General features: G+C 46.6%; 1 protein-coding gene and 1 pseudogene across 2 annotated transcripts in view; both read left to right on the top strand.

The window, feature by feature from the left end:
* Positions 1–23927, top strand: part of NF1 (neurofibromin 1) — a 496399-nt gene that overhangs the window by 368458 nt on the left and 104014 nt on the right. For both annotated transcript variants that reach the window (XM_073615002.1, XM_073615001.1), the window contains one exon: positions 2431–2633. In XM_073615002.1, coding sequence (XP_073471103.1) covers positions 2431–2633 — 203 coding nt within the window. The remainder of the gene's footprint in view (positions 1–2430; positions 2634–23927) is intronic.
* Positions 13453–13571, top strand: LOC141131055 (5S ribosomal RNA; annotated as a pseudogene).

The raw sequence follows: 23927 nt of genomic DNA, 5'->3' as shown, positions 1-23927 counted from the left end.
CAGCTTTAGGCCCCTTGCACGACCTGTCCTAAGACTTGGGACTGCAAAGTCGCATGACAAGTCGTTCCCCCATGATTTTTCCAATGACAACCATTCATATTAGTACAACTTCAAGTTGTGCCGACTTCAAAGTAGTCCCTGCACTACTTTGGTTCAACTTTGATCCTACTTCAGCCCATTGAATATCATTGAATATCATCGGATCGCCGTCTTAACTTATCTGACTTTGGCATGTGACTTGTGCTCTGATGATCTTGAAGGGGAACTCCACTCCAAATTAATAAAAAAAAAAAAAACGGCATGGGTTCCCCCCTCCAAGAGCATACCAGGCCCTTCGGTTTGGTAAGGATTTTATGGGGAACCCTCACACCGAAAAAACTGCGTGGGGGGCCCACCAAAATCCAAGACCCTTATCTGAGCACAAAGCCCTGGCAGGTTAGGAAAGGGGGTGGGGACGTGTGAGCCCCCCCCCCCCCCGCTCCTGAGCCGTACCAGGCCGCATGCCCTCAACATGGGGGGTGGGTGCTTTGGGGCAGGGGGCCCCCACCCCAAAGCACCTTGTCCCCATGTTAAGTACAAGGGCCTCTTCCCGACAACCCTAGCCATTGGTTGTTGGGGTCTGCGGGCAGGGAACTTATCGGAATCTGAAAGATTCCCGGCCCCCCACCCTATGTGAATGGGTATTGGGTACATTGTACCCTTACCCATTCAGCTAAAAAAAAGTGTCAAAAATAAAACACAGTACGCAGGTTTTTAAAATTTAATAAGGCAGCTCCGGCATTACTTCTGATTAATTCTCCCCTCTCGGGTTCTTCTCTGCTCATGTCTTCTAGCCCTCTCCGGTTCTTCTCCCTCTGTCCGCTGTCTTCTGCCTCTGCCCGGGTCTTTTCTGCTGTCTTCTCGCTCTTTTGCTGGGTCTTCTCCGCTGTCTTCACCCTCAATTCTTCTGATGTTGACTCGACGCTCTCCCCCCGCTCTAATGCTGGGTGCACAGTGTGCCACTACTTATATTGGCATGGGTTGTAGTCACCGGATGACGTCATCCGGAGGCCTACCCCTTATGACATCACCGGCCGGGGCATGATGGGTGGTGATGTCATAAGGGGCGGGCCTCCGGTGACCCTGCCTCATGCCAATATAAGTAGTGGCACACCAGAGGGAGAAGACAGCGGAGAAGACCCGGCAGAGGCAGAAGACAGAGGGAGAAGAACCAGAGAGGGCTAGAAGACATCAGCGGAGAAGAACCGGCGGAGGCAGAAGACATCAGCAGAGGAGGCAGAAGAGCTGGAGAGGGGAGAAGACGTCGGAAGAGACGCCGAAGGAGCCTTAGTTACTTTAAAAACCTGTGTACTGCATTTTATTTTTGACACTTTTTTTTTTTTTTTTATTTAGGTGAATGGGTAGGGGTACAATGTACCTGATACTCATTCACATAGGGTGGGGGGCCAGGATCGGGGGGCCCCCTTAGTAAAGGGGGCTTCCAGATTCCGATTGAGCTCCCTGCCTGAAGACCCCGACAACCAACGGCCAGGGTTGTCGAGAAGAGGCCCTTGTCCTCATCAACATGGGGACAAGGTTCTTTGGGGTGGGGGGTGCAGGGCCCCCCCTGACTCAAAGCACACACCCGCCATGTTGAGGGCATGCGGCCTAGTACGGTCCCGGGGGGGGGCTCGCAGACCTGCCGAGCTGTGTGCTCGGATAAGGGTCTTGTATGTATTTTGGGGTAGACCCCAATGCCATTTTTTTTTTTTTTTTCGGCGTGCGGGTTCCCCTTAAAATCCATACTAGCCCGAAGGGCCTGGTATGCTCTTGGAGGGGGAACCCATGCAGTTTTGTGTTTTGTTTTTTTTTGTTTTTTTTTGTTTTTTTTAACATTGTGCGTGGAGTTCCCGCTAAAGATTATTGTCGGATCCCTGTTTATTGAAGTCGGACTTCAATTCGCAGGGCAAAGTTGGATTCACAGTCTTACGACTGTCATGTCGTACCAGTGTGAAAGGGGCCTTACTGTCTCTAGCCTCAATACATTCTAGACCACAGATGTGAAACCAGTGTGCAGCTAGTAAAGTCAAGCAAAGGTCTGAAATGATCAGCATACTTGTTTCAAATCAGCCACTTAAACTGCCACCTTTCTGCAGTTCTAAACATTAACGTTACTGGATTAATGTAACAGCCAGGCTGTTAAAGATAATTCAGTAACTGCAGTTCACATGTTTTCTTCAAAAAGATTTTTTCATACATATTTGAAGGAAAAATGCCAGCAATGGTTAATAAGATGTAACCACCTTGAAGTCTAATAATGGTAAATCAATCTGTCATGAAAAATGTCAACTTACATTGATCAGTTGTCTTAATGGTGGTTACTTTTAAATGGGTATTTTAATGTAATGTTTTTAGAATATTAAGTTTGTCACTTTTTGTCTTTTCTTGCAGGTCAGCTGCCTATAACCTTCTGTGTGCCTTAACATGTACCTTTAATTTAAAGATTGAGGGGCAGCTACTGGAGACTTCGGGTCTTTGTATCCCAGCCAACAATACACTTTTCATAGTTTCCATTAGCAAAACCCTGGCAGCTAATGAACCACATCTCACACTTGAGTTTCTAGAGGAGTGCATTTCTGGCTTCAGCAAATCTAGTAAGTTAATGGTGCCCATATCATTTCATTGTGACGACTACAGCAAGTTGTCACATCTGCATTTTAGTGCTGGGTATTGGATGAGCGATCCCCCCCCCCCCCCCAAAGTTTTGCTGTAAATAAGAGAACTGTGGGTGAAGTGGATTATAGTGAACATCTCCTTCAGCTGGAGGGGAATACAGAAGCTCATTGTGTTATTCATAGGCTGACAGCACAATCCCGCCTACTGCCTGGTGGTGTCAGTTTTCTGTGTTTTTGGCAGTTAAAGATGGGGCCAAACCTTATCCATTGTGTTGATCAGTGAAGACATCTATCTCCCTCCTTCAGTAGTACATTTCCTATGTTTTTCTCTGGACAAGATTTTGTATTCATTCCTGCTCAGTCCTTATGGAACTATCACGGGTATATTAATGAAGCAGTGAATGTGACATAACCAAATGTTCGCTGCAGATGAATCAAAGATTCTAATTTAAAAGGTATGCATCAGGAAGATGTACAGTGCCTTGAAAAAGTATTCATGCCCCTTGAAATTTTTCACATTGTCATGTTTAAAAACCAAAAGCATAAATGTAAGTGGCACATAATTGTGAAGTGGAAGTGGAAATGATAAATGCTTTTCAAATATGTTTAAAAAAAAAAAAATGTTTTACAAATATGTGAACAGTGGTGTGCATTTGTATTTAATCCCCCCCCCCCCCCCCCCCCCCGCAATTACAGCTGCAAGTCTTTTTGGAGATGTCTCTACCAGCTTTGCACATCTAGAGAGTGACGTTTTTGTGCATTCTTTGTAAAATAGCTCAAGCTCTGTCAGATTGGATGGAGAGCGTCTGTAAACAGCGATTTTCAAGTCTTGCCACAGATTCTCAGTTGGATTTAGGTCTGGACTTTGACTGGGCCATGCTAACACATAAATATGCTTTGATCTAAACCATTCTATTGTAGTTCTAGCTGTATGTTTTGGGTCATTGTCCTGCTGGAAGGTGAACCTCCACCCTAGTCTCAAGTCTTTTGCAGACTCTAATAGGTTTTCTTTTAAGATTGCCCTGTATTTGGCTTCATCTATTGTCCCATCAACTCTGACTAGCTTCCTTGACCCTGCTGAAGAAAAGCATCCCCACAACATGATGCTACCACCACTATGTTTCACGGTGGGGATGGTGTGTTCAGGGTGACGAACAGTGTTAGTTTTCTGCCACACATAGTGTTTTGCTTTAAGGCCAAAAAGTTCAATTTTGGTCTAATCTGACCAGAGCACCTTCCACATATTTGCTGTGCCCCCCACATGGCTTCTCGCAAACGGGACTTCCTATGGCTTTATTTCAACAATGGCTTTCTTCTTACCACTCTTCCATAAAGGCCAGATTTGTGGAGTGCATCACTAATCGTTGTCCTGTGGCCAGATCCTCCCACTTGAGCTGTGGATCTCTGCAGCTCCTCCAGAGTTGCCATGGGCTTCTTGGCTGCTTCTCTGATGCTTTCCTTGCCCAGCCTGTCCATTTAGGTGGACAGCCATGTCTTGGTAGGTTTGCAGTGGTGCAATACTCTTTCCATTTTCGGATGATTGATTTAACCGTGCTCCATGAGATGTTCAAAGTTTGGGAATTTTTTTTTTTTTAACGTAACTCTGCTTTAAACTCTCGACAACTTTATCCTTGACATGTCTGGTGTGTTCCTTTGGCCTTCGTGATGCTGTTTGTTCACTAAGGTTCTCTAACAAACCTCTGAGGGCTTCACAGAACAGCTGTATTTATACTGAGATTAAATTACACACAGGTGGACGCTATTTACTAATTAGGTGACTTCTGAAGGCAATTGGTTCCACTAGATTTTAGTTAGGGGTATCAGAGTAAAGGGGGCTGAATACAAATGCATGCCATACTTTTCAGATATTTATTTGTAAAACATTTTGAAAACCATTGATCATTTTTCTTCCACATCACAATGATGTGCCACTTTGTGTTGGTCCATCATATAAAATGCCAATAAAATACTTTTACGTTTATGGTTGTAACATGACAAAATGTGGAAAATTTCAAGGGGTATGAATACGTTTTCAAGGCACTGTACCTGTAGTGAATGTCGCATTCACTGCTTCATAACTTTGCCACTTAGGCTGGGTTCACATATATGCAAATTGGATGTGTTTTTAACCGTAGTCAACTTGCATAACATGTGACTGGATTTAATGGAGCCGGTTCACATATGTGCGGGGCGGCCATGGTGCAGTTTTCAAAAAAGTTGCACCTTGAACCAGTGGACAGAAACTCACTGGACTGCAAACCGCATCTGCACTGTGAACTCAGCCTTAGTGTTTTCTAGTTGTCGCTCCTATGTGTAATTTAATTTTCCCATTCGTTCATTGACAGACACAGCCGACTATATTCAGAACCATAGGGTTATATCGCCCCCTATAGGAGTGGGACACTAGGCAGAAAAAAAGACTTGGCTATGCCCATGGGCAGTCCTAGGTGATATACACCCCCCTCTCTGCTATAGGCCTTCAGTTTTTTCTGCTTAGTCAGAAGTGAGGACCTAGTTCCCTGCTGGTTGTATTTTTCCTGTGAGATCTACAATCAACTGCCGGGCTGGGCGACGAGCTGAACATTCGACACTTTGGTGGCAAGGAGGTTCTGTCTGGAGCGGTGCCCAATTTGTCCTGGTATGGTGAGTAAATGTCCCCGTCTCCCCTTAGGGGGTTTTTGTGGCAGACACGGGCCCCTCCCTGGGTCGGTCGGTCCTGCGGGTCCCCTCTGTCCCTGCACCCTCTTTTCCTGGCCCTAGAGGTCCCTTGGTAAGCCTCCTTTCCCCCTCCCCCCTCCATATCGGGTAGTGTGCCTGTGGTGGGTCCTGGGGGACAGGGTTAAGTACTGGTGGGCTGGGGGTGCGCAACGCCTAAGTGCTGTGCTTGGGGGGGGGGGGGGCACTGGGTCCGGTGCCCGGTGCCCTGATCCTCTCTCACTATCTCTCGTTTCTCATCCTGGGAGGCTACAGGGTTCTGCATCTGTGGTAGTCTCGTGTAGCACGGCTGGTGGCCATTCTGCCGTAGCCGGTATCCTTTTCGCAAGTGCCTGTTGTCCTATGGCCAGCAGCCATGTTTGTGTGGGTTGGCGGCCATGATACGTTGGATTTTGGCTCAGGCAACGGCAGCCATTACTGTGTAGCCCAGGACAGCGTTTTTGGCAGGTGGAAGCTCTTCCTTTTAACCCGGACTGACTCCTGTGTTTTCTTCCCCCTTGGATGCCACGTGTGTGCAGGTCTACATCTGAGGCAGCAAGCGCTACGCTGGTGGGGTGGTGAATGTAGGGGTTCCCTCCTCTCTCTGCTGCAGGCTGTGTGGTGTCCTGGTGGTTCGATACCACTACTGGTGTGGAGGGTGTCCCATTGTAGTGGTCACTCATGGTGTGGGACCCAGAGCCATAGTAGTTACTATGTGGGTTATAGGCCACCTTCAGGTGATGGACACTGGCACACCCAGTGTAAAGATGTGCTGAGCTGAGCTCCTCTGGAGCAATCCTTGCTGGGGCTAGCTATGCAGACGGATCCATTCAAGGTGTCTTTCTGGCCAAATTGAACGGTACCCGGGCCTCATGTCCGAAGAAACAAGGTTTTTGCCCGTGAATGCTTCTCTTTTGAGAGCTGGACCCCGGAATCCAGTACTTCTTAGTAGTAAGGCCATAAATTTTACTGCCGGTGGTGCTATTGCAGGTCCAGGATTATGGGTTTCCTCGAGGATCCCCAGCTCCTGAAGGTTTAACAGAACCCACCATGAAGGGTGAAGATTGGGTCTGTTGGTTTACCACAGAAAATCCTGCGGCGGAAAGGGTAAGTGGAGTTTTTCTAAGAAATTTTTAAAATGTTTTTATGAATTGTTTCCTTTAAAGTAAATGTTGTTATGCCTAAGTGTCACCACTGGGGGCTGTATGGAGCATGTACCCTCTCATGCTTTGCTCAGAGATCACGCTGTGTCACAGAAGCAGCAGACTCTTTTTCTCCAGCCAGTAGATACACCTCCGGTAAGTTTAGGGGGTTTTTGCTTCCTCCAGACACCCCCACCTGGGCTGAACTCTTCCCCTCTTCATGAGGCTGAGTATAAGGGAGAACTGAAAATGATCGGCAATGCCGTTTTCTTTCACCGCCCCTGCACGGGGCGGCTTCCAAGTCTCCTCCATGTCAACCCTCCCTCACAAGCCGATCCCTTCAGATCGGAGGCCCGTGCTGGAAAACTCTTTTTGAAGGAGAAAGGAACGGGGGCGCAACGCGAGGTGGGGGCGAGGCTTAGCGCGGCGTTGGCGTCCTCCAACGGGAGAGTGTGTTTTTTAAAAAAAAAACTCCATTTGTGCTGGCTGCAAAATTGTCGCAGAGACATGAGAGCAAAGGGAGCATGAAAGAGGTTTTAGTGACACAGGCATTTCCTGCTTAACACATTTTCTATTTGCATGAGGCTGAGCATTAATAGCAGCGGCAGTGGCTGGACTATTGCTCAAGCAGTGGATGCGATTTCTTCTGATAGTACCTCTACTTTGTGCATCCGGCTAAGGTCAGAAGGGGGGGTTAAAACACCCCCAAAATAGAGCTAAAAGGGTCTCCCTCAAAGCTCTGGAAAGCCTACTCATCTCTACAAATGGCATCCTCCCCTGAGAGGGAGTGGCTGGTCAGAATGAGCATCGGGGCCATGAAATGTTTGCAACTGTTTTCAGCACTGCAGCCCCTGTGTATTTTACCAAAAGATCTTTTTTCCCTCAGCCATGATGGGTTTTTAAAAAAAAAAAAAGTTTAGCGACTTTAATCGCACATGTTCTCTTCCATTGCCTAGGACCCTCAAACTGAGGAACCTAGGGGCGGGAGAAGACGAATCCCCTCAGGGGACTGTGGTGAGGCTGATGACTCCTCTTCTGAGGTGTCAAATGTGGGAGAATAAGCTGGTTTCAATCTTAAGATTGATGGTGCAATTTCTTGCTGAATGGTCCGCTCCACATTTATGCTCCCTTAACTGAGTGTTTGGGTTCTCTAAAGCCTCCTCAAACTGTGCATGCCTTTTCCTGTTCATTATTGTTGGAAAAGTGTTTTTCCCCCCTCACCTTCCAGGACAGCTACTTGAGAGATGATCGGCTCTGCCCTCTACAGGAAACACAAATCACATAGAATTTAAAAGGCCCCTCCCTTTCCTCTGACCCTCAGTTGTTTTGTGTTTCCAGTCCCTCCAGGAGCACCGACACGTTTGTTCTTTTCTTATGGTCTGGTAACTGTGGTTGGTGGACCCCCCTTCTCTGGTTTCATCCAGGACTAGTTGTGGCCAAGTCCTGGATGATGGTCTGTACCAGAAGGGTTTCCTATTTCTAAGGGTTACTTGCCTTTGTAAATGGTGGCAACTCCCTTCCTTTCCCCAGCGCTGCTGTGTGGAACTGTGTCCTCCTAAATGCTTCATTCCGGTGTACCGAGATGGGGTCAGGAGGACTTCCGGTGATGCAGCAAGATGACGCCGGAACCGGAAGTCACATGACGCACTTCCGGATGCCGAGTTTTTATAAGGAGCATGGCGTGGAGACACTGAGGACATGCTGCAGGGGAATGGCCTGCTAAAAACGCCATTTTAGGCGCAGTTTTTGCGATACAGCAGCAGTCTTCTCTACGACCATTCTCCGCTTGCTTCATGGAGCCTGAGGACAGGTCTGAGGATGGAACGTCCGCTCGTATTGAACCAGTGGCAGCATCCGGGTCCCATACTGCCCCCAAGGTAACCCCTGGTCTGTGGATAGCTACAGCAAGGGACTTTTTTTGTATGGATCCTTTTGATTCATGGCCCTTGTTTCTGCTCTCTTCTAGGCCAAACCGGTGAAGAAGAAATGTGGGAACTGTAGAGCCAGGCTCTCTAATAGTTATAAAAAGCTATTTTGTGAGGATTGTATCCCACCCAGAGCTAGTTCAGAGTCTTACTCCTTTAAGGAGTTAATGACTTCTATGAAGGAGGTAGTGGATTCTTTTCAGTCACTGAATGACAGGGTTACTAGTATAGGTCCTCCCTCTTCTAGACCCATAGCTCAAGATCGTTCAACCTCTGCCAAGTCCCTTCCCTTATTAGTATCTGAGACTATTAGTTCACGCAATACCTCTGATCTGGAGGAAGGTGAGAAGTCAGTCTCTTCATCTGATGAAAAGTCTGCATCAGAGGAAGATACAGGTAGCTCATCCAAGTATCTTTTTCCAGTTGAGGATATTGATGAACTATTAAAAGCAATTTATACCTCGGAGCAGATTGAGATGCCACAGCATGCTCAATCTGTACAGGATAAAATGTATAGGGTCCTTCAGGGACGGAAATCTAGAACCTTTCTGGTACATCAGTCTCTTAGAGACATGATTTTATCTGAATGGAAAGAACCTGAAAAAAGGTTGTTCCAATCCAGAGGACACAAAAGATTTCCTTTTCAGCTTGACTTTGAGGAGGTTTTCTTTAAGTGTCCTAAATTAGATGCCCCTATGTCGCAGGTGTCCAAAAGATCAGATCTTTCTTTTGAGGATTCTGGGGTCCTTAAGGATCAAATGGATAGGAAGGCCGACTCATTACTGCATAGGGCCTGGGATGCTTCAGCTTTTTCTTTAGGCCCAGCGGTAGCATCTACCCGTTTGGCTAGAAATTTAGACGTATGGGTTCAGCGTCTAGATGATCTTCTGGCATCTGACACCCCCAAGGAAGAGATTAGAGAATCCCTCCCACTCATTGCCAAGTCAGTCGCCTTCTTAGCTGATGCAGCAGCAGATTCAGTGAAATCCGCAGCTAGGGCTTCTGCTCTCATTAATTCAGCTAGGCGAGCTATCTGGCTTAAATCTTTGGAAGGTGACCTTACCTCCAAGAATAAGCTCTGTGGCATTCCTTTCGAAGGCAAACTGTTGTTTGGTTCTTCCTTAGAAGAAGTCTTATCTCGTTCCTCTGAGAAAGGTAAAAGATTCCCTTCTTCCCAAAGGAATAAGCCCCAGAATAAGAGGCCTTTTCGTGGCTTCCAAAACAAGGCTAATTTTAAAGCCAACAGGCTAAAAAGAAATGGCCCTTTAACAAAGACAAACTCAAAGGGGGAACTCCCTTTGCTCCTTCAGCCCCTTTCAAGAATACCCAGTGACGCCAGGTTAGGGGTAGGGGAAGATTGTGCCATTTCATCAAGGAATGGGCAGAGATTTCCGCCAATTCCTTCATCCTTCAAACACTGGTAAAGGGTTACAGATTGGAGTTCAAAAATCTCCCCCCCCCCCCCCCCCAGAGGTTTTTTCTTACCCACCTGCCGAGAGACCAAGAGAGACGGCAAGCCATGTTAAATTTGATCTCTGTGTGGGAAACAGAGGGAGTTATTTCTCCTGTCCCAGAAGATCAGAAGTTCTGTGGATTTTATTCTCACGTCTTTCTGGTCAAGAAAGCTTCTGGCGGCTTTCGTATGGTCATAAATTTGGGCATCCTGAAACAATACATTGTTTACAGACGTTTCCGTATGGAGAACATTTATTCAGTAAGAAATCTGTTTTTACCAGAGGTCTTCATGGTGACCCTGGACCTTCAGGACGCTTATCTTCATGTACCAATCTGCCAGAGCCACCGAAGGTTCTTCAGGTTTGCAGTGCTCGTGGGAAATGAGCCATCTCATTGGCAGTTCAATGCCCTTCCTTTTGGTCTCTCAGCAGCACCGAGGATTTTCACAAAAATCATGGCCGAAGTCATGGCCTTTTTTCGGATTTAAGGTGTATCAATCGTCCCATATCTAGATGATTTTTTGATTTTTTTTTTTTTTTTTTTCTCAGGGCAAGGAGTCCCTTATTCAAGGCCTACAGTTGGTTTTGCGGACCTTTCAAAAATTAGGGTGGAATGGTCAACCAACAGAAGTCTTGCCTAGTACCCTCACAGAGCATACTTTTCCTGGGTTATCTAATAGACTCTGTTGCCCTAAAGATTTTTCTTCCCGAAGAGAAAATTGTGAAAATTCTTCTCTCTGTGCAGACCTTCAAACTGCTCCCTCAGACCTCCCTTCGGCGAATCATGCAGTTGTTGGGCCTAATGACTGCAGCCATTCCAGGGGTGTCTTGGGCTCAATTGCACTCCAGACCCCTTCAGGCTTTTCTTTTGCTCCATTGGAATTGCAGGAAAAATTCTCTGGATCAGCTGGTAAAACTACCAGAAGGGAATTTTCTAGATCTCGCCTGGTGGGAGCAGCGAGAACATCTGCAGAGGGGGAAGGATTGGGCACAAAATTGCCCGGTCAAGATTACCACAGACGCCAGTCTGTGGGGTTGGGGTGCTCACTCACAGGGTTGGCAGGCTCAAGGAGCCTGGTTGCCAGAGGAAGCAGGTCGCTCCTCGAATTTCAGAGAACTTCTGGCTGTGAGGAAAGCACTTATGTCTCTGGGAGAGAGGGTCTATTCAAAGGACCTTTTAATATTTTCAGACAATGCCACAACAGTGGCGTACTTGAACAAGCAAGGGGGCACTCGCTCGGAATCACTTCTGTCGTTAACGCAGCAGATTCTGTCCTGGGCAGAGATCTGTCTCTTCAGTAAGGGCAGTTCACATCAAGGGGTCAGAAAATGTGCTGGCGGACTTTCTGTGCAGGGTGAGCATCAGTTCCAGAAGTTGGGAACTACATCAAGGCACGTTCCAGGAGGTGGTGCTAAGATAGGGTCTCCCCACAGTGGATCTTTTTGCCTCCAGTCTCAACAAGAAACTACCGGCGTTCTTCTCTCTGGAGAGAGAAACAGAGTCCTTGGGGACGGATGCACTGCCCTTCCCTTTGGGACTTCAGCCTGGCCTATGCCTTTCCTCCTTTTCCCCTTTTGCCCCTAGTGGTTCCGAAAATTATTCAGGACAGAGCAGAAGTCGTTCTGATTGCCCCCTGGTGGCCCAGGAGGAGTTGGTTCTCCTCTCTGAAGGCCCTATCTGTGTATCCTCCCTGGCCCCTTCCAGTTCGAAAGGATCTACTCTATCAGGGACCGGTATTGCATCCAAACCCTCAGACCTTCTATTTGACGGACTGGAGGCTGAGTGGCGCATCCTACAGTTAAATGGATGTTCAGAGAGGGTTATTCAGACTGTCCTGGACAGCCGTAATTTGGTCACAAGAAGAATCTATGGGAAAGTTTGGAAAACTTTTATTTCCTGGCAAAGGAAATCTGGCTTAGATTCTTTTTCCACTCCCTGCATTTTAGATTTTCTGCAGGAGGGAGTGGAAAAGGGGCTGTCAACACCCTTAGGGTTCAGGTTGCTGCCCTATCTTTATTTTCAGAGAGAAGACTAGCGGTAGATCCCTTAGTCAGGAGGTTTCTTTTAGCCAGATCTAGGCATACTCCCATTATCCTCAAACATGTTCCTCCCTGGGATCTGTCATTGGTATTAAATGCACTAACAAGGGCTCCTTTTGAGCCTTTGCATGAGGCTTCCCTGAAAATGATTTCTTCGAAGTTGTCCTTCCTTTTGGCTGTTACGTCAGGGCGAAGAATTTCTGATCTAGAGTCTCTTTCCTGTAAAGATCCCTTCCTGAGGATTTTAGAGGACAGGGTGGTGATTAAACCCGATCCACTCTATTTACCCAAAGTTTCTTCCAACTTTTATAGGTCCCAGGAGGTAGTCCTCCCTAGTTTCTGCACCTCTCCCAAAAATGCGGAAGAGGAAAGGTTTGGTCTTTTAGACGTAAAGAGATGTCTTCTACTTTATCTAGAAATGACCAGTGGGTTTAGGAGTTCCTCCCAACTGTTAGTTTTGTTCAGTGGCCCCAAGAAGGGGTCCAAAGCATCTAAAAGTTCTATTGCTAGGTGGATTAGGGGAGCGATCTGTGAGGCATATAAAGCATTAGGTCGCACCCCTCCTTCTAGAATTAGGGCCCATTCAACGAGATCCATGGCCACATCATGGGCAGAAAGAGTGGGAGCTTCATGGGAAGATATCTCTAAAGCTGCCGTCTGGTCCTCCTCTCATGCATTTGTCAAGCATTATAGAGTTCAGATGCTTTCCAGCCAGGACCTTTCCTTTGGTAGGAAAGTGCTTCAGGCTGTCGTCCCTCCCTAAGGTATAATATCTTGCTTATCCTCTCAAGTAGCTGTCCTGGAAGGTGAGGGGGGAAAACCCCCGTTAGACTTACCGGTAACGGTATTTCCAGGAACCTTCCAGGACAGCGTCTATATTCCCACCCTATTCTATTTTTTTCACTGGTCAACCATGTTTTCCTGATGGTGGTGTGTTTTATGTTTCTATTTTTTTCCTCTGCCGAGTGCACCTTCGGTGGAGGTTACTTGATCTTCTAAACAACTGAGGGTCAGAGGAAAGGGAGGGGCCTTTTAAATTCTGATTTGTGTTTCCTGTAGAGGGCGGAGCCGATCATCTCTCAAGTAGCTGTCCTGGAAGGTTCCTGGAAATGCCGTTACCGGTAAGTCTAACGGGGGTTATTTTTCCTCCTAAAAAAGTTTTTACGCTTTATCCTATGGTGGAGGAAATTCACTAAGTAGAGTATACCAGCAATTAATGCTGCTATATCCTCTGTGAATTAGAGCTTTTGTCCAACAGACAATGCTCAAATGCTTAGGCATCCAACGGATAAAATGTTGGAATTCCTGTTAAAAAAACAAAAAAACACTTTTTTCTCTGGCAGATTGAGCAGCTTGAGCTGACAGTAATTGCTTAATCATTGTGAGCCCAGTTTGACAGGTGTTCAGGTATCCTGCTCAGCAGGCCCAGGATCTGGCGGCTTTATGTTTGAAATAATTGCTTTGTGAGTTTTTCTATTGTAGAACCTCCACAAGGTCCTCATGCAGGTGCTTATAAACTAGCCAAACACACAACTGCTGAGATGCCTACGGCCACATCACCCTGAAAGCGCCCGATCTCGTCTGATCTCAGAGGCTAAGCAGGGTCAGGCCTGGTTAGTACCTGTATGGGAGACCGCCTGGGAATACCAGGTGCTATACATGGTTCTGTGCACATTGTTGCCAACAAAAACAGCTAAACGCATGCGTGCGGGAACGCATGTCAGCGGAGGATAAACTTCCTTTGACCATGCAGAAGCTCCTGGCTAGTCTTCCTTTTGCAGTGAAACAGCTATTTGAGAATGTTTGGATAATTCATCCAAAGAAATTCTAGTGAGAAAAGTACCCCCTCTTGCCATTTAAGTAAAGGAGTAAATATATTTTCATTTTTAAAACTCCTTCCTTTATGCCAGGGGCATCAGCCTTCAGGCAGTCAGGTTCAAAAGGTAATCCTCAGAATTAACCCCAGGGACAAAAGAGGTCTTGGGGGATACTGAAGCCTCCTTCGAAGGAGGTGCCCCGCTCGCTCAATAGGGGGAATTCTTCTGCAGTTCTCAAGGATCTAACAGGGAGACGAATAGGGGACTTCATTAATAGCTCCAAGTACAAGCTGGAGTTCCAAGAGTTCCCGTCTCCTTGTTTTTTCTCAGATCAAAACGTTCCTAAGGATCGTTTTTTTTTTTTTTCTCCCCTGCTCACCAGAAATTCCTATGCTTTGAGGTAGAAAATCTTAATTTCCAGTTTGTAGCTCTACCTTTTCGGGGGCTAGCTACTGCATCTCGAGTGTTTATAAAGATTTTCGCTCCTCTTTTAGCCAGGTTAAGGGCTCAAAGTATAAAGATACTGGCCTACTTAGACGATCTACTCTTAATCAATCGGTAGCACGTTTAAACCAAAGTCTGGTCACCGCAGTCAGCTACCTGGAATACTTTAGGCTGGGTCCTCAACCTAGAAAAATCCTCCCTAAAACCATCAAGGAGATTGCAGTACTTAGGGCTGATCATAGATACAGTCCAGAAAAGGGTATTTTTGCCCCAGAAAAGAATTGGTTCCTTAAAGGAACTGATTAGGTTGGTCAAAACAAAGAAGAATCTTTCTATTCATCTTTGCATGAGTTTATTGGGTAAAATGTGGCTTCTTTCGAGGCCGTTCCTTATGCGCAGTTTCATTCAAGACTGCTGCAAAACAGTATTCTGTCAGCTTGGAACAAGAAGGTCCAAACTTTGGACTTCCCAATGTGTTTATCCGCCAAAGTGCATCAGAGCCTCAATTGGTGGTTAATATCCAAAAAATTTTCAAAAAGAAAAATCATTTCTACCGGTTACCTGGAAAGTAGTAACAGATGCCAGCCTTTTGGGTTGGGGAGCAGTCCTGGAGGAAGCATCTGTCCAAGGGAAGTGGTCCAAATCAGAGTTGACCTTGCCGGGGAGTGGCCAACACAGGCATGTGAGAGGACGTGAGTCTCACAGCTCCGCAGCAGTACCGCCATTTGATCCTCTCCCAGCAGCGATCCGCGGCCACAAAACGGCTTCCCAGCTAGCTCCAGACCCCCTCACCCTCCTGGATCAACTGCAAGCTCTCTGCACCCGGGGGAAAGTAAGTAAAATAGAGGAAAGCATGACCTCCGAATTCCAAGATGGCGCCGCCGCGGCCCTGGCACAGCGCACACCGCGAGGCAGTGACAAACTCAAGGGAGGCCCCAGCAAAGGAGCACAGAAGCTCCAGGGTAAGGACCCACCGAAAGATATGCTGTATTATGCCTAAAAGTTGGGGGGTCTCCAGGTTCGAGATGCGGGGGGGGGCTGCTGAGCGGGCACATGTGGCAGTTAATGAGACTTTACCGCAGGATACATTGCACACTGATGAAGACATAGGCTTTCAGACAGATCAAAACCCCTTCCTTCCTCCGGACACTGACGCTGAGGACACAGTACAACCTACTCTGGCAGACATACTTAAGGCGGTGCATGTGTGCACGGCCTCTGTGAATACCCTTAAAGAGCAATTTGGAGGGTTGAGAGAAGATGTCTCCCTGCTAAGACAGGACTTGCAAAAAATCAGAGAGTGCACGACTGCTGTGGAGAGCAGGGTCAGTGAGGTAGAAGACAGGCTCCAGCCAGTTGCTCCTGAAGCCCATGCTGCTTATCAACTTGCCAAAGACACTAACAATAGAGCTGATGATATGGAAAATCATCTGCGTCGCAATAATGTCCGCATTGTAGGTCTGCCGGAGAGAACGGAGGGGAGAGTACTACTGCCTTTGTGGAAACATGGCTGACTGAGATATTTGGGAAGGAAGCTTTTTCCCCTTTCTTCACAGTTGAACGGGCGCATCGCACACCAGGCCGCCCGCCGCAACCGGGAGCTCCCCCCAGACCTATACTGGCCCAGCTTCTTCATCGTGATAGGGAAGTGGTGCTGAGAAACGCATGAGAAAAGGCCAATATACATGTAAATGGGGTTAGAGTGTCGTTCTACCCTGACTTCTCGGCAGAGGTGCAGAAATCCAGAGCCAAATTCTCGGATGTTGGATGTTAAGAGGCGCCTGTGAGTTTTGCAGCTACCTAATCCTATGTTGTACCCAGCCAAACTCAGAGTTACAGCGAATAGGCAGTCCCATTTCTTTGAGCAGGCCTAGGAGGCGGCCTTGTGGCTGGATCGAAACGAACAGGCCCTACGCCACCGAGCTAGGGATGAAGATAGAGACAGACCTGCTTGACTCAGTCTTACTTGAGACCCTCTGGAGACTTTCATAGGATTACTACAGGATGGTGGTTGGAAGCTCACTTATTGCCCTCTGGGTGCTGTTGGGTTTTCCCCCCCTCTTTTTGTTTACATGAATACTTGCCCCTATTTCCCTCGGTACATATTTTTATGCCGACAGGTGAACTTTGCATTTCAGGGGAAATCCCCAGTGTTATGCTGCTGGGAGACGTTATATTGCCATGTGACTTGTGAGCAATCTTGTGAAGTAGGCAAGAAAAAATGCACTTCCTCCTATATAAGGGGTAAATCAAGATTACCTTGTTGGTTCCTGTTTCAAAGTTTTATTGACAGGGTTGTCCCGTTGACGGCCTGATTTTTTGTTTTTTCTTATGCATTATCATTTTCTTTTTTTTTTACTTATACCGACAGCTATATTTGCACGCTACTGTGCTATGGTAGCAGGACTTTGCATTTCCTGTCACTTATGAGATGGCTTCCACCTACTCTGACGTTCTGCCCCGTACTTGGACACTGTACTTTGAGGCCTGTATCTATTTTGTTTGTGTGGCAGGAGGGACCCCTGAGTTTGCCTGAACAAGGAGACTGACATATATCATATCACTCTCTGTACTCTAGGTCAATATTGCATTCCTCCTTGAGAATGTGTCTGCTTTTTTCAGATGGCTGAATTACCAATAGTGTCTTGGAATGTCAGAGGTTTGGGCTCCCCACTTAAGCGCATGATGATATCTACATGTATGAAGAAATATCACCCTATGATTTTATGTATGCAAGAAACGCATTTACCATTGAAACAAAATGCTGCCTTAGTTATGCATGGGTGGGCACGACCTATCATTCCACCCACACCTCCTATTCCAGGGGTGTGAGTGTAATGATCCATAATTCCATAGATTTTCAGGAAATTGATGTCTGTTTTGATGCTGAGGGCCGATTCATTTTTTTGCATTGTCGACTGGGAAAAGTATATTGTATTCTGGCTTGTGTATATATACCCCCGCCATTTTCGGTGACGGTACTCCGATTACTGCTGACATATTTGGAAGGCAAACCGGATTTGCCGCTACTGATAGTGGGAGACTTTAACTGCTTTTTGAGTCCCTCCATGGACAGACACCCAGACTTTGGGTCTCTGCCGCATCGAGGGAGTCTCCATTGCTGAGATTACTGAACGAAGTGGGTTGGATTGATATATGGAGGTTTAGACATCCAGCGAATAAACAATTTTCTTGCTTCTCCAAGACTCATGGGACACTGTCCAGAATTGATCTTGCCATGGGTAACCTGGCCATGCTCCCATCCGTATCAGAAGTGCTGTATAAGCCCGGCAGTGTCTCGGATCACTCGCATGTATTGATATATTTGATTATATTCCCGCCATCCACACTCCCTAGAGCCCCGTGGAAATTTAATGCCTACTGGCTAAAACTATTTTTGACACACGATGAGATGGAGCGGAGCATAGGGGAATTTCTGCACGGAAGGGACTTTACAGATTCCCTGGCGAAAATGTGGGATGCTTTTAAGGTATATGTTAGGGGGCTACTTGTCTCCGAAATTAATAAGGTAAAGAAGAACTCCTCAGGGCACAGAGAGGACCTTGAAAAACAGGTAGCTGCTCTAGAGGAGGCATATGTACAAGCCCCGACAGACTCTGCCAGGGAGGCGTGGCAGTCGGCTTCAATCAGTCTGAGCGGCTGCTGACTTCCACGGCAGAGAAAAAGCTCTTTTTCTCCAAGGTTGCTTTCTATGAGGAAGGGGAAAGCACGGGGCGCATGCTGGCTAGAATAGCTAATTCCCAACAAAGTGCCCTGACTATCGGGGCTATCAAAACGACAGAAGGCAGGATAGTGAACTCCCCCGACTTGATACTGGAAGAACTGACCAGATTTAACGAGAATCTCTATCTCCCGACCTGACAGTATACCCATACTGAGCTTACAGAGTACTTACAAGGCATTGATTTTCCACAACTTACAGCAGAACAAAGAAAGGATCTAGATGCTCCTATTACGTTAGAGGAGCTGCAGATAGCACTAGCGGCGTTTCCCAACTGTAAGGCCCCTGGAGAGGATGGGATACCCATAGAGGTGTATAAGCAATATGCAGATATACTCCTGCCCAAGCTCTTAGCGGTGTTTAACGCGGCTAGGGAGCGGAGGGCTTTGCCTTCTTCCATGGCCGTGGCTAACATTGTCCTCATATTAAAGCCTGGAAAGGACCCTACGAACCCAGGCTCATACAGGCCTATATCGCTGCTACAGAGCGATATTAAGCTTTTGGGCAAAATTCTGGCACTCAGGCTGAACGGGGCCATCACAAGCATTGTTCACCCTGATCAGGCCAGCTTTATGCCTAACAAGTCGACGGCTGTCAATTTAAGGAGGCTTTACCTTAATATGCAATCTTCGGCATCTTCGATAATGTAGGGCAGAGAGCCTTGCTCTCATTAGACGCTATGAAAGCTTTCAATAGCGTTGGATGGGAATACCTCTGGGAAATTCTTCGCCGATTTGGAGAGTCTTATATTTCCTGGGTGCATCTGCTGTACCGCAACTCTCAAGCAACTATCCGGGTGGCTGGAACTATGTCCCGCACTTTTACTTTGTAAAGGGGCACACGCCAGGGGTGTCAATTGTCACCCTTGCTGTTTGCATTAGCCATTGAGCCCCTGGCGATTAAAGTGAGAGCGAACCCAGGAATTGTAGGATTTACGTATGAGAACTAACAAGAGAAAATAATGCTTTATGCAGACGACTCTATGATCTTACTAGGTGATGTGGAGGGCTCTCTCCAGGAGACAATGGATACTGTGGGAGAATTTGTTAGATACTCAGGCCTCCAGATAAACTGGACTAAATCCTCTCTGATGCTGATTGATACAGTGCCACTGGCTACTTCGTTTAGATACTTGGGTATTCAAGTGACACCCAACATATGTGATTATGGACGACTGAATATCTCCCTGCTGTTACAAAGATTCAGAGACCGGATCAAAACGTGGAACTCACTCTGCCTGTCGGTAACGGGTAGAGTGAATCTCATTAAAATGATCCCCATGCCACAACTGCTATATGTGCTCCACAATGCCCCGACGGTAGTGACTCTAAAGGTGTTTAGAATGGTTAACTCCCTGTTTCATACACTTACTGTATTTGGAAAAACCGCACACCTAGAATTAAACTTGAGCATCTTCAAATACCTAAGGATGAGGGGGGGCTTGCCCTCCCGAATCCTTGGCTATATTATATTGCTGTGCAGCTGCAACAGTTGATGGGTATGATTCACACAAGAACGGACAGGGAGGGAGTGACCGATGACTTTTCTGAATTAATAATGCTACATACGGTGGGGAGGGACTCGGTATCAACTGCCCTGGAGTCGACAGTATTTGGGAAACCAAACAAATTATTCCCGACATATAACCTTATCCAAACAATCTGGAATAAGACCAGATATCTGCAAGGGGTGACGGGATACACGGACTATAGCCCTATCTGGGGTAATGACTCATATCCAGAATTGGCTAAACTTCAGCACGGCAAGTTATGGAAAAGGTATGGGGTGATCTATCTTAGCCAGATCATTCACAATGGAAAATTGCTTACGTTTGAATCATTGCAAAGCCTTTTTGGGTTGCCGCAGTCTATGAAATTCTATTATATGCAATTAAAACATGCAATGACGGCCCAGGGCAGATCTTCGGAATGGACCCCCTCCCCGACTCCATTGTTTAACTTAATAGCAAGAGCGCCTAATACTAATACTAAGGGCTTTATATCACAATGTTATAATATGCTGTTACAAAACTTCTTGAACAAATACCGGCTACGTATGTTGGAAAAGTGGGAGGGGGAAGTGGGCCCGATTGATGGAGACCAGTGGGAGGAAGTCCTACAGGCAGTACCCACTTGCTCCTTAAATATATCACATAGATTGGCGCAGCTGTATTTACTGTTCAGGGTGTTTTATACCCCACATAGACTGTTTCTTATGGGCTTGCGACCCACCCCGATTTGTACCAGATGTAAGAGGGATCACGGAGACCTGATTCACTTACTGTGGAGGTGCCCAAAGCTTCACCCCTATTGGAGGGGGGTGGTTGACACCATAAACAGAGTGTTTCGGGTTTTGGTGTCCACAAGCCTGAGACATTGCCTTTTATATATACTAGATGAGTTGAACTGGGAAGAGTGTACTTGGGTAACAGTCATTAGATCCCTGTTTCAGGCACGCAAAATAATTATGGCCTATTGGATATCAGAAGATCCCCCTACGCTTAAGGAGTGGATTAACACAATGGGAGATGTGCTCCGGAAGGAGAAGGTAATCTATCAACACACGGTTCCGCTCAGAAATTCGAAAAGTTATGGGGGCCATGGCTGAATGTACCGGGAATGGCCCCGGTGGATCTGGTCATGGGCAGACTGCTGGGCATAGGTACTTAAATGAGGTTAACCCTGGATTTTCGGCACAAGTACACGGGTACTGGGGGTGTTATCTAGAAAATGGCCTGTGATATGAAAAGATTGCTAGGAAATATTTAGATAAATTTAAGTAACATGCATATTTTCTTTATGTATCCTATATGTAATGGCAAATGCCTTTTGCTTCGGTATATGTATGTTTATTGCTGCTCTTTAATAAAAAAAATTTTCTTTGGATAAAAAAAAAAAAGAGTTGACCTTGTCCATCAATATTCTAGAGATTCAGGCAGTACGCCTGGCCCTAAAGGCCTGTCAGGATCAAATCTGACGATGCCACAGCTGTGGCTTATTTCAATTACCAAGGGGGCACGAGAAGTCGTGCGGCTTAGGGAGAGGTGAATCATATTCTGTCTTGGGCAGTAAACAACATCCCTTGCCTATCAGCAGTTTTCATCCCAGGGATGGGGAATTGGCAAGCGGATTACTTGAGTCGCCAACAATTGTTCCCGGGAGAATGGTCCCTTCACCCTATCTTTCTGTCAATATGCCAAAAATGGGTAGTTCTTGGAGCGCCGGGCGATCAAACTCTGTCTGGATCATTGGACGGATCGACTTCAGGGGCTCCCGATAGTGATCCAGTCAGATAAAGCCATGGCGGTGGCCTATGTCAACCACCAGGGAGGAGCAAGGAGTGTGTTAGCCAGCCTGGAAGTAGCCGGCATTCTACGATGGGCAGAGCGTTTTATCCCGGCCATCTCCGCCGTTCACATTCCGGGGGGGTAGACAACTAGCATGCAGATTACCTCAGTCGTCAAGTATTAAACCAAGGGGAGTGGTCCCTCCATCAGAATGAATTTCAACAGATTTAAAGAGATTTGCAGAGGTAGATCTGATGGCATCCCGAATCAACAGGAAGGTGCAGAGGTTTGTGGCCAGGTCTCGGACCCTTTGGCAGACACCTCAGACACTCTGATCGCTCCGTGGGGCCAGTATCGTCTGATCTACGCCTTTCCTCCTCTCAAGCTTCTGCCGCGGCTGTTGCGCAGGATCGAGGCCGAAGGAATTCCAGTCATTCTAGTGGCCCTGGACTAGCCTCGTTGGCCCTGGTAGACGCCCCTGGCGGCTGCCTATCATGGAGGATCTGCGATCTCGAGGGCCAATCTTCCACCCTGCTTTACCGTAGCTGGCTTTAACGGCCTGGCTATTGCAAGCCAGGTGTTGAAGGATAGGGGCTTATCTGCGTCGGTGATTCCGATGCTGCTCAAAGCTAAAAAGTCTACTTCCAGGAAGGTATCTTATCGGATGTGGAAAGCGTACATTTCTTGGTGTGAGTCAGTTTCACCCACATTCCTTTTCGGTGACTCAGATTTTGACTTTTCTTCAGAGGGGCGTTAAAGAATTTGGCCTTGATTACTGTCAAGGGCCAGGTGTCGGCCTTGGCAGTTTTCTTTCAACGCTCCCTGGCTTCACATTCCCTGGTGCATACCTTCATTCAAGGAGTGCGACATGTGGTTTCACCGGTGTGATCTCCCTTGCCACCGTGGGACTTGAATGTTGTACTTTCGGTTCTACAGAAGCCTCGGTTTGACTATTCGAGAAATTCCCCTGCTCACACTATCACAGAAGGTGGCCTTCTTGGTGGCTATTACTTCTGCTCACAGGGTGTCGGAGTTAGCAGCGCTATCCTGTTGGTAATTCATAGGGACAAGGTGTTGCTTCGTCCTAGTCCTTCTTTCCTTCCAAAGATTGTCTCAGATTTTCATTTAAATGAAGACATCATGTTGCCTTCTCTGTGTCCCAGGCCGCAACATATGAGGCAATTTGCCTTGCACACCTTGGATGTGGTATGGGCTGTCAGGGTGTATTTGGCGGCCACTGAGTCTTTTCGAAAGTCACACTCTCTGTTCCTGATCACGGACGGACGAAAGAAGGGGGCTATCTGCTTCCTTGGCGACCATTTCTAGATGGATCAGGCAGACGGTGACTCAGGCCTATTCTATCAAAGGTCTGGTTCCTCCCTTCCCGGTGAAGCGCACTCGACTCGGGTGCTGAGTGCCTCCTGGGCCTTCTGTTATTCAGGCGTCAGTAATGCAAGTTTGCAAAGCAGCCACCTGATCCTCGGTGCACACTTTCACAAAATTTTACAAGGTGGATGTGCTGGCATCTGCGGATGCTTCTTTTGGCCGCAAGGTTCTACAGGCTGTGGTCTAGAGGTTTCTTCCCTTGTGAAGGGGTTTTTTTTTTTTTTTTTTTTTTTTTTTTGCAGGTCAGGTGGGCTCCAGGTTGTTCTCGCTCAAGTTTGTCTGGTTGGCCTTGTTTTTTTGTTGGCTGCCCCACCCCTCATATTTGGCACTGCTTTGGGACATCTCTATGGTTCTGAATAAAGAAGGCTGTGTCTGTCAATGAACGAATGAGAAAATAGGATTTTTGACTTTCCGTGAAATCCGTTTCTCTGAGTTCATTGACAGACAGCACCTGCCCCTCTATGGAGTTTTAATACTTCTGATACTACTTGTTGCATAACCGAAGGCCTATAGCGCAGAGGGGGGTGTATATCACCTAGGACTGGCCATGGGCTTAGCCAAGTCTTTTTTTTTTTCTGCCTAGTGTCCTACTCCTGTAGGGGACGATATAACCCTATGGTTCTGAATAAAGAAGGCTGTGTCTGTCAATGAACTCTGAGAAATTGATTTTACGGTAAGTCAAAAATCCTATTATTATTGTGTTGCAGTGCCCTTAGAGTTATAAACCTACTTAACCATTTAGATATTGGCTTATTATTTTATTATCAGATGATAACATACACATAATGTTTGACCATTGGACCATATTTCAGATACATTTCTGCTTTTCAGTTATGAATGGTTGATTTTGTTTTTAATATTCCTGAAGAGTCGGATTTGGCAGGTGCAATTGCTGCATAGACACAGCAATCAGAAGATGGCCATAAAGACAAAGCTGAGCTTGTTGTCTGCCGAGCGGATGATAAATTGAAAGGTCAATGCGTTTCTCGCCCCATTACAAAATTGAACTGTTGGTACTACGCATATGTGACCCAGAAGCAAAGAAACAAACGAGAAACTGATTTATGTCCATTGAACGATTTATCATTTGAAATTCAGTCATTGCATGATGGCAATATTGTTTGCTCTCACAACCGTGTGTTCGTTTTTTGAAAACGCGTTCAAACGATTTTTTGACTGGTGCACTGGTCAACTTAGCGACTGACATCCCATGTTTTACTTAAAAAAAAAATTTGCTTTTATTACCTAGTCCTTACTACTTTTATGCATTTCAGTACCTTGTATGTAAAAGGATAGTTTTGTGAACAGACTTTTATTTATTTTATGCAGTAAAGTTTTTCCCT

This window comes from Aquarana catesbeiana, linkage group LG02 (assembly GCF_042186555.1).
Source record: "Aquarana catesbeiana isolate 2022-GZ linkage group LG02, ASM4218655v1, whole genome shotgun sequence".
NCBI lineage: Eukaryota > Metazoa > Chordata > Amphibia > Anura > Ranidae > Aquarana > Aquarana catesbeiana.
The sequence above is the reverse complement of the archived record's forward strand: the minus strand, read 5'-3'. Positions and strand labels throughout refer to the sequence as shown.